This window comes from Schistocerca serialis, chromosome 6 (assembly GCF_023864345.2).
Source record: "Schistocerca serialis cubense isolate TAMUIC-IGC-003099 chromosome 6, iqSchSeri2.2, whole genome shotgun sequence".
Classification (NCBI taxonomy): Eukaryota; Metazoa; Arthropoda; class Insecta; order Orthoptera; family Acrididae; genus Schistocerca; species Schistocerca serialis.
Window position 1 is genome coordinate 334,318,848 of NC_064643.1, and position 15,977 is coordinate 334,334,824.

The 15,977-nt window shown below is 38.9% G+C and overlaps 1 protein-coding gene across 4 annotated transcripts in view; it reads left to right on the top strand.

The window, feature by feature from the left end:
* The window catches only part of LOC126484579 (semaphorin-1A), an 893,741-nt gene that overhangs the window by 804,494 nt on the left and 73,270 nt on the right, over nucleotides 1-15,977 (top strand). For all 4 annotated transcript variants that reach the window (XM_050108140.1, XM_050108141.1, XM_050108142.1 and 1 more), the window contains exons 6-9: nucleotides 5,030-5,137; nucleotides 7,881-7,968; nucleotides 10,402-10,521; nucleotides 12,494-12,582. In XM_050108140.1, coding sequence (XP_049964097.1) covers nucleotides 5,030-5,137; nucleotides 7,881-7,968; nucleotides 10,402-10,521; nucleotides 12,494-12,582 — 405 coding nt within the window. The remainder of the gene's footprint in view (nucleotides 1-5,029; nucleotides 5,138-7,880; nucleotides 7,969-10,401; nucleotides 10,522-12,493; nucleotides 12,583-15,977) is intronic.

Below are 15,977 nucleotides of genomic sequence, written 5' to 3' on the forward strand. Positions count from 1 at the left end.
TGTTTTGGAGACGTGTAGCAGCATATCCGCACGTGTGAGCTACCATCCAGCAGTTGGAAATTGCGCTGGTGGAGGAAGGAACGCCCTAACATAAGAACTTAGCAACTTAGCGGCCAGCGTGGGAGCACGTTGCAGAGCATGCATTGCGTCTGTGGTGATCACACGTCCCATTAAAAACCGTGTCTCGCCGTTTGTAATCTCCAGGGAACCATTAGAAAGAGCCGTGACTTCAGTGTAATGATTGTTTTTGAATAAAAGAATTCTGTTCGCCTCATTGCGCATTGCTGTCGGTCATCTTCCGTACCATAGTGTAGCTGTTCTTGCTATGTATGGTCCAAGTTTCATCGAGCTATGTTATTTGACAATGACACATCGTGCGAAGGTTAGTTTCGCATTTAAACTTTGCTCACCAGTTAACGTTAAATCGTACTGTAGAGACGCGAGGTCTCCGCTGTCAGCTTTGGCCGCAATTTGCGGGAAGCTTGCAGCATATCATCAGGCTTGTTTCCTGACTGCTTGGAGTGCAGTTAGTTAAACGCGAGACGAGAGGGTGTTAGACGACCACGCCCAGTAAGTGTGGGGCCGGCCGCTGTTACGTGTCTCCTCCCCCTCCGCCGATCACCCGAGCTGCGCCGCAGCACGCGAGCCGTCCCCGCCGCTATTATTTTTAATAGGCGCGCTGCCTTGCACTCCCATTAAAATGCAGATTGGGGGCGGAGCAAGGGTTCGAATAATTTCCGTTTGTACCGCGCTGTCTGCTTTGCAGCCAAAGCAATCGCTCTCCCGGAGTCTTCGCCGTGACATTGTTATGTTTTATCTTTTCGCGACAGTATATCCAGAGTGTCCTATTGCTGAGCAATTTCTCCTCGAGGGCTGCTCCTAATTTGCTTTGAAACGAAAACGGATACAGTCTATAAAATAAGACTGTTTATAGGGCACAAAATTTTGACGACGCAACACTGTTGAATTCAACAATTTCCTTTCCAGTGGGCCCGCAGCTTGCATGATGTCGAAGAACGACATATTTTATTTTGACGTGCAATTTTTTTGCTGCACTATTTATTTACTCGTAGCAATATAAGCTACACGACGAACTCGTTCGGCGATTTGCCATTATCAAGTCTACATGTGAAGGTGGTGTAATATTGTTCGTTGCGTCTGTTATTCTACTTTTACACATGGCTCCTTATGCCTACGTCTTAGCTGGTATGACGTGATCCACCTGGCATCTTGGAGCGTAAATGTCGGTTGTCTTTTTGTTGTGATATGATCACGTTATTTATATGTTTACTTTTTATTTGCGTGATCTTGTAAAATTATTTTTTGATAGCTTTTCGCTTCGGCTCCAACGATGCCTTATGTTTACAATGGAATTTCTGTTTCGCGGAAAGTCGGTGATTACATTTGTCTATTCAGAGATAGTATTTCTGTGATTTTTACATAAGTGATAAGTGTTCTGTTAGTTTGTGTTTATCGCAACAATTTACCCTTTTTCTTTTATGTCTCTGAAAAATTCAACGTAATCAATGACTTTCAGTTATAGAGATAACACTGTTTTAGAACGCTGGCCAAGCATTTTCTATAGTTTGAGCAAGCGGCCAATTTTTTGTTTAGTGTTGTTTCGACCCACTAGCAGCACAATAGGGATACTATGACCGATACAAATTACACACAGTTGTTTTAGAAAACAGAATGGTGTTAGATAATTTTGAAAACTGGAAAGAAATTTCTTTTGAAGCCGAGATCGCTAAATATTATTTATTTCACGATGATCGGTTTCGCTTGCTGTAACGAAGGATAAATGAACTTACAAGGAGAATTTTTTAACGCTTTAAAAGATTAATTTTCCAAACATTAGGAAAAATAGAGAGTGATCCATTGATCGTGACCGGGCCAAGCATCTCACGCAATACGCGTCAAACGAAAAAACTACGAGGAACGAAACTCGTGTAGCTTGAAGGGGGGAACCAGAGGGCGCTATGGTTGGCCCGCTAGATGGCGCTGCCACAGCTCAAACGGATATCAGCTGCATTTTTTTTTTTTTTTTTTTTTTTTTTTTTAAGGGAACCCCCATTTTTATTACGTATTCGTGTAGTACGTAAAGAAATATGTATGTTTCAGTTGGACCACTTTTTCGCTTTGTGATAGATGGCGCTGTAATAGTCACAAACATATGGCTCACAATTTTAGACGAACAGTTAGGTAGGTTTTTTAAATTAAAATACAGAACATAGATACGTTTGAACATTTTATTTCGGTTGTTCCAATGTGATACATGTACCTTTGTGAACTTATCATTTCTGAGAACGCATGCTGTTACAGCGTAATTACCTGTAAGTACCACATTAATGCAATAAATGCTCAAAATGATGTCTGTCAACCTCAATGCGTTTGGCAATGCGTGTAACGACATTCCTCTCAACAGCTAGTAGTTCGCCTTCCGTGGTGTTCGCACATGCATTGACAATGCGCTGACGCATGTTGTCAGGTGCTGTCGGTGGATCACGATAGCAAATGTCCTTCAACTTTCCCCACAGAAAGAAATCCGTGGACGTCAGATCCGGTGAATGTGCGGGCCATGTGCTTCGACGACCAATCCACCTGTCATGAAATATGCTATTCAATACCGCTACAACCGCACGCGAGCTATGTGCTGGACATCCGTCTTGTTGGAAGTACATCGTCATTCTGCCATGTAGTGAAACATCTTGTAGTAACATCGGTAGAACATTACGTAGGAAAGCAGCATACATTGTGCCATTTAGATTGCCATCGATAAAATGGGGGCCAATTATCCTTCCTCCCATAATGCCGCACCATACATTAACCCGCCAAGGTCGCTGATGTTCCACTTGTCGCAGCCATCGTGAATTTTCCGTTGCCCAGTAGTGCATATTATGCCGGTTTACGTCACCGCTGTTGGCGAATGACGCTTCGTCGCTAAATAGAACGCGTGCAAATAATCTGTCATCGTCCCGTAATTTCTCTTGTGCCCAGTGGCAGAACTGTATACTACGTTCAAAGTCGTCGCCATGCAATTCCTGGTGCATAGAAATATGGTACGGGTGCAGTAGATGTTGATGTAGCATTCTCAACACCGACGTTTTTGAGATTCCCGATTGGTTCAAATGGTTCTGAGCACTATGGGACTCAACATCTGTGGTCATCAGTTCCCTAGAACTTAGAACTACTTAAACCTAACTAACCTAAGGACATCACACACATCCATGCCCGAGGCAGGATTCGGGCCTGCGACCGTAGCGTCACGCGGTTCCAGACTGACGCGCCTAGAACCGCACGGCCACACCGGCCGGCGAAATTCCCGATTCTCGCGCAATTTGTCTGCTACTGACGTGCGGATTATCCGCGACAGCAGCTAAAACACCTACTTGGGCATCATCGTTTGTTGCAGGTCGTGGTTGACGTTTCACATGTGGCTGAACACTTCTTGTTTACTTAAATAACGGAACTATCCGGCGAACGGTCCGGACACTTGGATGATGTCGTCCAGGATACTGAGCAGCATACATAGCACACGCCCGTTGGGCATTTTGATCACAATAGCCATACATCAACACGATATCGACCTTTTCCGCAATTGGTAAACGGTCCATTTTAACACGGGTAATGTATCGCGAAGCAAATACCGTCCGCACTGGCGGAATGTTACGTGATACCACGTACTTACACGTTTGTGGCTATTACAGCGCCATCTATCACAAAGCGAAAACAGTGGTCCAACTATAACATACATATTTCTTTACGTACTACACGAATATGTAATGAAAAATGGGGGATCCTATTTTAAAAAACGCAGTTGATATCCGTTTCACCTTTGGCAGCGCCATCTAGCGGGCCAACCATAGCGCCCTCTGGTTTCCCTCTTCAAGCGAGACGATTTTCGTTCTTTGTAGTTTTTTCGTTTGATGCTTATTTCGTGAGATATTTGGCCCGGTCACTATCAATGGACCACCCTGTGTAATTGTATATAAATCTAGAGTTTTATTCTGATCTTGATGAAATTAAAATGGAAAAATTGTATTCTTTGCCTTCAAGACAAGAGGAAGATGACTGTCTTCATGAGTTTTTGTAATCTGACTTGACTCATATATACAATATATACAAGCTATTAAGCAGGTGATCATAATGTTTTTACTCATCACTGTAGAAGTAAGTGTGTAATTATTAATATGAGTAGATTAGCACTACTCATAATTCATTGTTGCTATACTTCATGGAAGCAGCTTGTTGTCTGTTATACTGTAGTATAACTTCTCTAGAGACCAGAATGCTTAACATGTTTGCAGGCTTTTTGATATCCAAACGAGACTAATATCACGGATTTGCTGTTTTGTGATATAAGAGGAACAGATGGTGTCCATCAGAAGTGATAAGTGCCATATTGTGTTTGTTGGTTTGTTGGGAGAGGATATTTTCAAATAAGACTGAAAGATCAGTGACTGGTTCATAATGCCTCTGGGATGTTTGTTGTATTTCATGAATAGCAGAACTCTGGAGGTTTTTGTAGATAACAGTAATTACCTATTTGGTGGACACACTTTGTAGAATGTGTGTAGATAAACAGAAAGTAAGGGGGGAATTATTTAAGTTTATTAAAGTGTTTTTAATAGAGTAATTGTTAAATGTCATGCTCTGTAATCAGCATAGCAAAAGCTTAAATACTGCACAGTTAGAAACTTAATAATAGCAGAAAGCAATCACTGTTTCAGGTTGATACATCTCTGCAGGAAATCATTTCTGATGCAGACTGTACGAGTGAGTGAATATGGGTGTAATTTCCTTCATTCAGGGGATCCAGTAATGCTATCTTTATCATCGTGTGCATTTTTCAAGCCACACCCCCTTTTATCTTATTATCATTCTGCTATCACCTGCCAAATACATGCAGATAAGGTTTAATTTCTTATGTCATTTCTCTTACAATGTGAAAGACAGCAAAGTAGAAAGCTTTATTTTATGAAAATACTTTCTTGTAGTCAGTTGTATTAATTTATGTATCTTGTTACAGGAAGCGTGCCAGAACTACATTCGTATCCTGGCAAAGAGTGACCCCGGTAAGCTACTTGTCTGTGGGACCAACTCCTTCAAACCTGTCTGCAGGGATTATGTAATTGAGGTGAGTCGTCTTGTGTGTTCTTTAAATCCTTTTGTGTATTGAAACATTTCTGTTTAAAGGTGTTGATGACTTCATACATGTAAGTCTTGCAGTACAAAGCTCACATTTTAGGAGAATACTTCCTGATTGAAAGAAGAAGTTTCATCACTCATTTTTTCAAAAACTTTTATTTTGAATAACACAGACCTACTGAAAATATATGCTGCAAATTGTTTTTAATGCTGTCAATACCTACCGCAAGATGCTGGCTTGTTGGTTTGTCATGTGTCAGATAAAAATTCCAAAAGTTTGGCCATCTAGGTTTGTTCTTGAGTTTTGTGTGACTTCCATTTCTTGCAGTGCTTTCTGTATTTTAAGGAAAAAAATTCAAAGGTGTGCTGTGAGACAAAATTCACATGAATCTTTCAATCCTCGGGTTCAAACTTATGAGAAAGGCGACATCGATACAACCTGGAGAAAAATTCAATTTGCGGAATATCACAGAAAAATAGTTGAGACAACATGGTGTCATTTTAGTGTTGATTATTAAGTAAAGTAAATTTTCACTAAATTCCATAAAATTTGTTGTGCAGTTTGTTTTTGCAATTATGTACATTACAGCTGTTGCAAGTTCCTGGAAAATAGGTGAAGAACACTTCTGTGCACTGTAACAGTACCATTATCTAAATGGACTGAGACCCAATTAAAAACTGATTGGAAGGGATTTGAGCACCACCACCACTAAAGACAGCTTATTATTGGATAAATAAACTTTACATGATTGTTCAAACACTACTGAGCCAACTTAGTTTGGGACTCAACTGAAGTTCCCTTAGAAAAAATCCTCAATAAAATTCATCGTGTTCTAATAGAATGCTGTTGCTTTAAGATACATCATACTGAGATAGGTGCGGTTCCATTTGAACAGGTACATGACATCCCAGATGAATATAAACACGAAGTCTTCATCAGCTGATGCCAATTTAATGAAAATGTTTCTGGTTGTAAGACAACATCATAATATGAAATACTTAAAATAATTTGCAGGACGCACTTTGGTCTCTGCTGGCATCATAAGATTACCAATGACAATATTCTAAGTTTTTAATTGGGCATAAAGTACACTGGTCTGTCCCTAAACTTGTGGGTCAACATTATACATGTGTTCTAGGATCTTGAAAGATAAACTTTGAGATCAGGAACAAATGGTTGGAAATGAATGCTTAGTTTTTAGTTACACAAAGCAACTTACCTAGTAGCAACAACTTCAGCTCTATGCACATGTGGGACCACAATACATAGACAGAAGTGAACACTGCTTTTAGCATCATTTGGCCCCTTTGATTGTAATTTTTGTTCCACCAGTGCCCTCAGCACTGTAATAATGAAAGTGCACCTTTCATAGATGCACTAATGGATACTTATTGATGAACTTTCTCCTATACTGCATCCTCTGTTCTGCTCTGTGCACAATTAATTCTCAAGAATTTGGTGCACTCTCTGTGGTACGAACAACATAGTTTTTCATACGTTTCTATCTGTGGCAATAAATATCTCTTGATTAGGGTGACAGCACTTGCAAAACTTTTTCTGTGCAATCTATTGACTTTCTGCGCTCTAGGTCCTGGCTGCTCTACATATTTCTTACATCTTTATAAATTCCTGTAGCTTGAAATACTGCAGCTTTGACAATTAGTTACGAACTGTAAACAGCGTTATACTCTACCACTGACATATCACAAGCTCTTCTCCGCAGGGTAACACCGTTGATGTCAATGCTGAAGGCTATTGTTTGTTATGAAACATACGCAGTTTAAAAGCAAGTGCCTGTAATACATTGCTCATTCAAGAGACCTTATACAAACTGATTTTATAAATTGCTGATCATTTGCGTCTTGTCTCATAGTGAACCCACTTGGATAGCTGCACACATTATCATGCCACTTCTGAGACCTGGGGAGGAAGGCTGGCCACAAATCAAATATGTTTGACAGAATAAAAGTGATGTGGTTTTCAGGCAGTTTCCAACATCTTACTAGGTGAATACTGGGCTGATATCAACATCCTGCCTCATTTGAAAGATTTGCAAAAATTTCTAAAACATTCTCATGTAGGTAACATAAGATGCAGACAGATGGAGTACACAAATTTCATCATGGGAAAGTGGGGGAGGGGGCAAGAAATGCATTGGCCACTATGTGTCACTAACGTAGCCAAATCCAGATTCTTTCAGTCAAACTTAAGTGAAGTGAAATGAAATGATTGGATGGCATTGTTGGCCAGGGGGCCACTTTCGGGGGAGTTCAGCTGCTTTGATAACAGAATTGCCCTCATTAACATTAAAATCAGTGAATGTTCTACGGACATCCCAAACTGCATGCCATAATAACAGGAAAGCATAACACTGATGGTCTACTTGTCATGGGGATTTGCGGAATAATAATTTTAGGTACTAAATATACCATATATAACTGAATGACTAGATCATGTATAATACTAGATCCAAAGAGAGATGAGTGTCGGCACTGGAGGGAATTACTGTGTAAAATTAGTCTTTTTTTCCCCCTTTTTCTTCCTTAGTTCCATTTCTTTCTCTTATTATTTTTTGAAGCCCGAGACGACCAGTAGTTTAGAAAACAGATAAAACATTGACTCAGATCTACGTTGTGGGCTGCTTCGTTCTTTGACAATTAATTTTTTAGATAAAATTTGTGTTAATAGTGACATCAGTTCCTAAAATACTGTTGTTTGTGTTTATGAATAGAATGACGGCTACACGTTGGAGAAGGAGCGTGCAGGACAGGCGTTATGTCCTTATGACCCAAGACACAACTCAACAGCTGTCTTTGTCAGTGAGTGTGATTCAAAATAATTTGAACTACAGATATGCAGTTTGTTGTAGTTGAGATTTAGCTGTTAACAGTAGTGTATTCAACTCTTGTGGAATGCAACCATGTGTGTGGTAACACCCATAATATCCAAATTCCTAACTTGCTAGTTCTAAATAACTTCATATTTTGCTGTGTTTATTTCCATTTTCATATTCCAATTACTGGGCAAAGTGGCATAGTGGTTAAGACACTAGACTCACATTTGGAGGAATACTAGTTTATATTCACTTCCAGTTATCCAGTTTTAGGTTTTCCATGGTTTGCCTAAATTACAGGGACATCAAACCCTAACTTACCTTCCTTCACCTAGCACTGTCTAATTCCTATTGACTTAGATTTACTACAATATGAAATGATTCCTGTTATAAAACCCTTATTTGAGTATTTTGTTGTAAATTTCAAGCTGAATCTACAAAGAGTGAGACTGGTTTCTTGCTGTTTTGAGAATAGTTCTTCACCATGTGAAGATAGTAAAAAATGTGTAAGCTGTGTTGATGACTCGAAAACAATGAATAAGTCATAGTGTGTACCACAAAAAAGCGTCATCATTACTATATAACTACTGCCTTTTAAACTTGCTTACTGTGGTCAAGCCTTAGTCATAGTTTCCTCCATTAGCTAACTGACTGCCTCAGAAAGTGTCCTATCAACCAAAGAGAAGTTCTGCCATACACTTCTCTTCTCCCTAATTCAGTTCTTTCCTTCCTATCTGTTGGGTGCATTTTAGAATGTTCGTACAAACATTTAATGATGATTTTCAAGTTAATGATGGTAATTTTTGCGTCAGATAATTCAGATGCTTTACTTATTTATTCTACTTAGATAATTTTCAATATTCTTCTGTAGCATAACATCTCAAAAACTTCTAGTCTCTCCTTGTGTAAACTGATTGTTTTTCACATCTCACTCCTGTAGAGGGCTACACTCTAGAGGAGATGTTATCTACTCCAAAGGCCTTGCTTTGACTTAAATCTTTCAGTGCTCTGTCAAATTCTTCACACAAAATCATATCTCCCAGCTTTTCTTCATTTTTTTTTTCTATATCATGGTATTAAGTTCACGTACCTTTTATAGACTTTTTATATATTCCTTCCACCTTTCAGCCTATCCTTCCTTGCTTAGTACTTGCTTACCATCAAGTTCCTAATATTTATATAGCTGCTTCCTTTTTCTTGAAAGGTCTCCTTCATTTTCCTATAGGCAGAATCTGTCTTTCCATGGTAAAGTGTATCTTTTGCAGCATTTCAATTCTCCTCTAGCCATTCCTGCTCTGCTCTTTGCAGTCTCTGTCAATCACATTTTTAGATGCTTGTATTCCCTTTTTATGGCTTCATTAGCTGCATTTTTAGATTTCTTCTTTTCATCAGTTAAATTCAATATCTCGTGGGTAATCCAACAATTTCTGGTGGGTCTTGTCCTTTCACCTGTTTGATCCCCTGCTGTCTTCACTATTTCCTTTCTGAAAGCTACCCATTCATTTCCCCTGTATGTCGTTTGTTGCCTAGTGCTGTTCTTCAAACTCACAACCGCTTTTGATGTTAACGTAGCATTGCTAATTTAAGGAATAAATCATTATTTACAATGAAAGACAGATACTAAGAGTGTTAAGTAAGTAACTGAATATGATGTAAATTAGTTGTTGGTGGAGAGAAGATATAACTGGTAATATATTTATCTCCATTTATGTCTTTCAAATGACCAAGGAAAAAATCATATAAATTTATTCGTTTGTGGACTACATTTGGAAAGAGTATATAAAGAAGCTGAAAGTAAGTTTCCCATTCCTTCAGTAGAAAATCCATTTTACTGACAAGGTGAAACAAAACAGTGTTTGATTCCTGTTAAAGATGCTTTTTAGGTAGAATTCTGATGCTTTTACAAATTCTACATGGATGCACATAAGGGTATATTCAACACATAAAAGTTTAGGAAGGGTGGGAGAATTTTAGTCACACATAGGACTGACTAGAATTTAGGAGCAGAAAGTTATTAAACTTTTGTCATCCCAGTGTTGAATGTCATTATCTTTTTGTCAGATAAAGAACTGTCAAATGCAGACACAGGCCAGCTGTACTAAATGAAAATTACTAAAATAAGTACCATGTTGTGTTCAGAGAGGATAACTGTAGGCAAATAGCTTAGTAAGCACAAATGCTACATATGCTATAACTTTATTCTTCTAAGTTTTCCTAAGAATGTGATAAATTGTCAATTGGTAAGTGTGGGTAATCGAATTAAAATAAGAAAAAGATCTAAGTTCATACGTACAATCAGTGAGTAAAACGATATGAGGCAATAAAATATTTAGACAGATTAGCTGTCTTTAATTTTGCTCAGGCTCAGCTATGTTTGCTGAGGAGCCCTGTCTTAACTTATTTCTCTCTTTGTCTCTAGAAAATCCATCAGGTGGTGGTGAACTCTACACAGGGACAGTGGCAGACTTTTCAGGCATGGATCCAATAATCTATCGTCACCCTTTGCAGACTGAACAGTATGATTCAATGAGCCTCAATGGTGAGTAAGATTTTTTTTTTGTGTGTATGAGGAATTTATTTTTTATCATTTAATTTCATAATGTGTCAAATTAAAAAAAAAAAGCTTAGAATCTCATAAATACTGTGTGTATTTAAAACATCAAATTAATTTACAACTTGGTGTATCACAGTTACCAGTTCAGAATCGGTGTTATATCCAATGTTTTAATAACAGTGGACAGTTCACTGAATTATTGTTTCTTCTCCTTTTTAATGATCTTTATCTCATCTGCTGTGGTGTCTACTTTCTCAAGATATGGCAACTTTGATTTTATTATTTGACTTTGTAGCTGAATGCCCTTTCTAATACCACCATCATCAAGGTGGCCGTTGGGGGAGAGGGGAAGGGGTGCAATTGTCTGTGAATTGTGTAAACTTTGTTCTTTGTGTTCTTGTGTTTTGACCAGTTGTGTACTGTATTTTCTGAGGTGCAGTTGGAAGACAAGCCCAGCATTTAGCCAAATGTGCATGGAAAATCACCTAAAGACTACAGTCAGGCTGGCTGATGTACTAGCCTAAAGTTATTAATCTGTCATGTGGATTTGGTCCAGGTGTGACTCACCTCCCTGCCTTGCAAGCTAGTGTGCTATGAATTATGCTATACAGGCAGATTGTTCATTGAGTTAACGTTATGTCCATAAATTACAGGATCTTACTGCCCCCCTGAAATAGCACTAGACACATAGGTAGAAGGTACAAAGGAGGAAAAAACAGAAAGAAAACATCAGATGTGTGTTATGGAAGGCATTTATGATGTGTGGTGTCACTCCTCTGGTCTCTTTAGGTTTTACATCATACAATTCTGCAATTTCATAATTTCATTCATTTTTCTGTTGTTAATAAGCAATAAATTCAAGTTCAAAATCTGTACATTCATGATTTAGGCTATGTAGCCTTTACTTTTCTCATCTTTGTTTTCTTTGTATCCAACAAAGTTGCATTGCTGTGCTTTTTATGTAAAGACCTGCCAGGTTACAAAGTGCTCTGAAGATGCTAAGCTAAATATAGATGATTTGAGTTTTTTTGATAGCTTAATTGTGTGAGTAGTTGTATTTTTCCTTTTTAACATTATTCCCTTGCCTTAATTCTGATTTGAACCAATGTTTTCTAATGTAAAGAGAGATACATATTCTGAAGGAAAAGAGTATTGAATTTACACATTTTAATAGTTTTGGGAATTATGAAAGTCTGAAAATTTGGGGCCTTGTGTCATGAAAGGAAGGTCATCTGTGCAGTTAGATAACTGGTTTATTTAATCAACATGCTCATTTAATGCTACTTTGTTCGAGAGCTGTGAAAGGTATGTGTAGTCATTTCTCAGTGCAGAAGAAATTATCAATATTACTTTGCCTTTTATGTTAACAGAACGTCTTTTGACTTTTATGTTTGAAGGGAGTCAGTATTTTTGACTCTGGTAAATAATGATTAACTTCAAACACCTTTTTTAATGCTGTTTCATATGTTCAGTTTGTCACTGACAAAGTGCCCACAGCACTGCCCTCTTTTCTGTTACAATTTCACAAGTGAAATAAAATCTTTTAAGCAAAAATGGAAGGAGTTAAATATGAATAAAATATAATAAAAAAGTGTCTGTTAAAACAAATTATAATCACTTGGGGTAGTATTTTTTGTTATAATTTATCATCAGGTGTGCATTATTTATCAGCCATGACTGAAAAGACTGTCAAATTTACAAGATTAATAAATTGCAGCACAAATGGCATACTACATTACAATTATTTTAAGCAAGTTAAACATTTTTATGTAGGATACATTTTAATACAACATATATTTCATGAATAAATTAAATAAATTTGGGGAAAGACAGTAGGTCCATTTAACATCAGTTCCATTGTTTGTCTTGAACTTTTAAAATGACTAATACGTAAAAATTCTACCTTTCAGTGTAATGAACTCCGTCTATCCGCTGTGTTGTATTGTTCATGTTACAGCACCCAACTTTGTGAGTTCAATGACAAAGGGTGACTTCGTCTATTTCTTCTTTCGTGAGACTGCTGTTGAGTACATCAACTGTGGTAAGGTGAGTACCATCTCAAAACTGAACACTTAAAATAGTAGTTTTATTTTGTAGAGCAAGAAAATCCTCCAAGAAACTAAAATTTCCTTCCTCTATGAATTTAATTGTGCAGCTGTAGTTTAACGACAATCAGCCACTATGTGGAAATGCGTCAAGATTGATTGTCCTGAGCGTAACATCTTGTACACCATTATGTGTTGCATTGCAACAGCTACATGTGGATGTTCACTGTCCTGCTGATAAAGCACATCACCTTCCTGTCAAATAAGTGGCTATAGCAAGGGGGTAATGACCTGTGCAACGTAGCAGGCACTGGCTACTTTACCGTGCAGAAACATCAAGTATGACCATGTGTTGTAAGTGATTGCCTCCTCCTCCTCCTCCTCCTCCTCCTCCTCCTCCTCCCCCCCCCCCCTTTTCCCTCACCATCAAGCTGGGATAGGACCTGTATGTTGTGAATAAATGCACTGCAGAATAGGCAGTTCACCAGGTCCACACCACCACCACCACCACCACCACCTCAATCATCATCATCATCATCATCATCACTATAGACAACAGAGCACTATTCTGTTCTACAGTCAACTTTTTTCATGATATCAGTTTAGCTATGATCGATGGTGGTGTGGTATCAGTGATAGCCTTCTAGGCACATGTGATCTTAATCCTGCTGCAAAAGCGAACGGTTCCTAATGGTCCCTGATGACACAACAGGTGCAACATAGGTGTCCACTGCTGCTCCCACAATGCATCGAACTTGACGTGCATCTGTACTATGTTGACATCCAGAATCTGGTCTGCAAGTGTGGGAATGTTCCACAGACAATTGCTGAAAGCAGTGACATGCCACCAATACACTGTGCCCGACATGTGCAGCAGTCCATCAGTAGGTCCACCCAGCTTCCCACAGACCCACAATGCTGCTGTTGTGGTCTTCAGTCCTGAGATTGCTTTGATGCAGCTCTCCGTGCTACTGTATCCTGTGCAAGTTTCTTCATCTCCCAGTACTTACTGCAACCTACATCCTTCTGAATCTGCTTAGTGTATTCATCTCTTGGTCTCCTCCTACGATTTTTACCATCCAAGCTGCCCTCCAATGCTAAATTTGTGATCACTTGATGCCTCAGAACCTGTCCTACCAACCGGTCCCTTCTTCTTTTCATGTTGTGCCACAAACTCCTCTTCTCCCCAATTATATTCAATACCTCCTCATTAGTTATATGATCTACCCATCTAATCTTCAGCATTCTTCTGTAGCACCACATTTCGAAAGCTTCTATTTCCTTCTTGTCCAAACTATTTATCGTCCATGTTTCACTTCCATACATGGCTACACTCCATACAAATACTTTCAGGAACGACTTCCTGACACTTAAATCAATACTCGATGTTAACAAATTTCTCTTCTTCAGAAACGCTTTCCTGCCATTGCCAGTGTATATTTTATATCCTCTCTACTTTGACCATCCCCAGTTACTTTGCTCCCCAAATAGCAAAACTCCTTTACTGCTTTAAGTGTTTCATTTCCTAATCTAATTCCCTCAGCGTCACCCGACTTAATTCGACTACATTCCATTATCCTCGTTTTGCTTTTGTTGATGTTCATCTTATATCCTCCTTTCAAGACTCTGTCCATTCCGTTCAACTGCTCTTCCAAGTCCTTTGCTGTCTCTGACAGAATTACAATGTCATCGGTGAACCTCAAAGTTTTTATTTCTTCTCCATGGATTTTAATACCTACTCCGAATTTTTCTTTTGTTTCCTTTACTGCTTGCTCAATATACAGATTGAATAACATCGGGGAGAGGCTACAACCCTGTCTCACTCCCTTCCCAACCACTGCTTCCCTTTCATGCCCCTCGACTCCTATAACTGCCATCTGGTTTCCGTACAAATAGTAAATAGCCTTTCGCTCCCTGTATTTTACCCCTGCCACCTTCAGAATTTGAAAGAGAGTTTTCCAGTTAACATTGTCAAAAGCTTTCTCTAGGTAGAAACGTAAGTTTGTCTTTCCTTAATCTTTCTTCTAAGACAAGTCGTAAGGTCAGTATTGCCTCACGTGTTCCAATATTTCTACAGAATCCAAACTGATCTTCCCCGAGGTCGGCCTCTACCAGTTTTCCCATTCGTCTGTAAAGAATTCGTGTTAGCATTTTGCAGCTGTGACTTATTAAACTGATAGTTCGGTAATTTTCACATCTGTCAACACCTGCTTTTTTTGGGGTTGGAATTATTATATTCTTCTTGAAGTCTGAGGGTATTTCGCCTGTCTTGTACATCTTGCTCACCAGATGGTAGAGTTTTGTCAGGGTTGGCTCTCCCAAGGCTATCAGTAGTTCTAATGGAATGTTGTCTACTCCCGGGGCTACAATATTTCTACAGAATCCAAACTGATCTTCCCCGAGGTCGGCCTCTACCAGTTTTCCCATTCGTCTGTAAAGAATTCGTGTTAGCATTTTGCAGCTGTGACTTATTAAACTGATAGTTCGGTAATTTTCACATCTGTCAACACCTGCTTTTTTTTCCATCTGAGCTCTTGATATTCATACAAGTGGTTCTCTTTTCTCCAAAGGTCTCTTTAATTTTCCTGTAGGCAGTATCTTGCTTCGACTCAGGTCTTTCAGTGCTCTGTCAAACTCTTCACGCAGTATCGTATCTCCCATTTCATCTTCATCTACATCCTCTTCCATTTCCATAATATTGTCCTCAAGTACATCACCCTTGTATAGACCCTCTATATACTCCTTCCATCTTTCTGCTTTCCCTTCTTTGTTCAGAACTGGGTTTCCATCTGAGCTCTTGATATTCATACAAGTGGTTCTCTTTTCTCCAAAGGTCTCTTTAATTTTCCTGTAGGCAGTATCTATCTTACCGCTAGTGAGATAAGCCTCTACATCCTTACATTTGTCCTCTTGCCATCCCTGCTTACTCTGTTCAAATAGCTGAAGCTGTTCGACAGCAGTATAGATTCATCAGTGTAGTGTGGTTGTACCCTACAATGAATGTTGCAAACATTTCACCTCTAAACTAAGTGTAGCTGCTGCCTGCAGAGTCAAAACATAGGGCACACAGACAGGCCTCCTGAGCACCATCTGATTGCCAGTGGCCGTGACAAATGAATTGCCAACATCGCAATCCCTCAGCATACCATTGTTCACCTCCATCCTTGAGAGTGTTGCATCGTTTTTTTCTGGGCAGTGTTTTAATTCAAGTCTGATCAAGCATTTTCTGAAAGTATTTATAGGGAGAATAACTTCATGATGACATAAAATGTGAACTATAAAACAGTACTGGCAAGAAGAGAATATAAGCTTTTGAAATTTGGTGCTACACAAGAATGCTGAAGATTAGGTAGGTATGAGGGTCACTCCAAAGGAAATGCACACAATTTTTTTTTT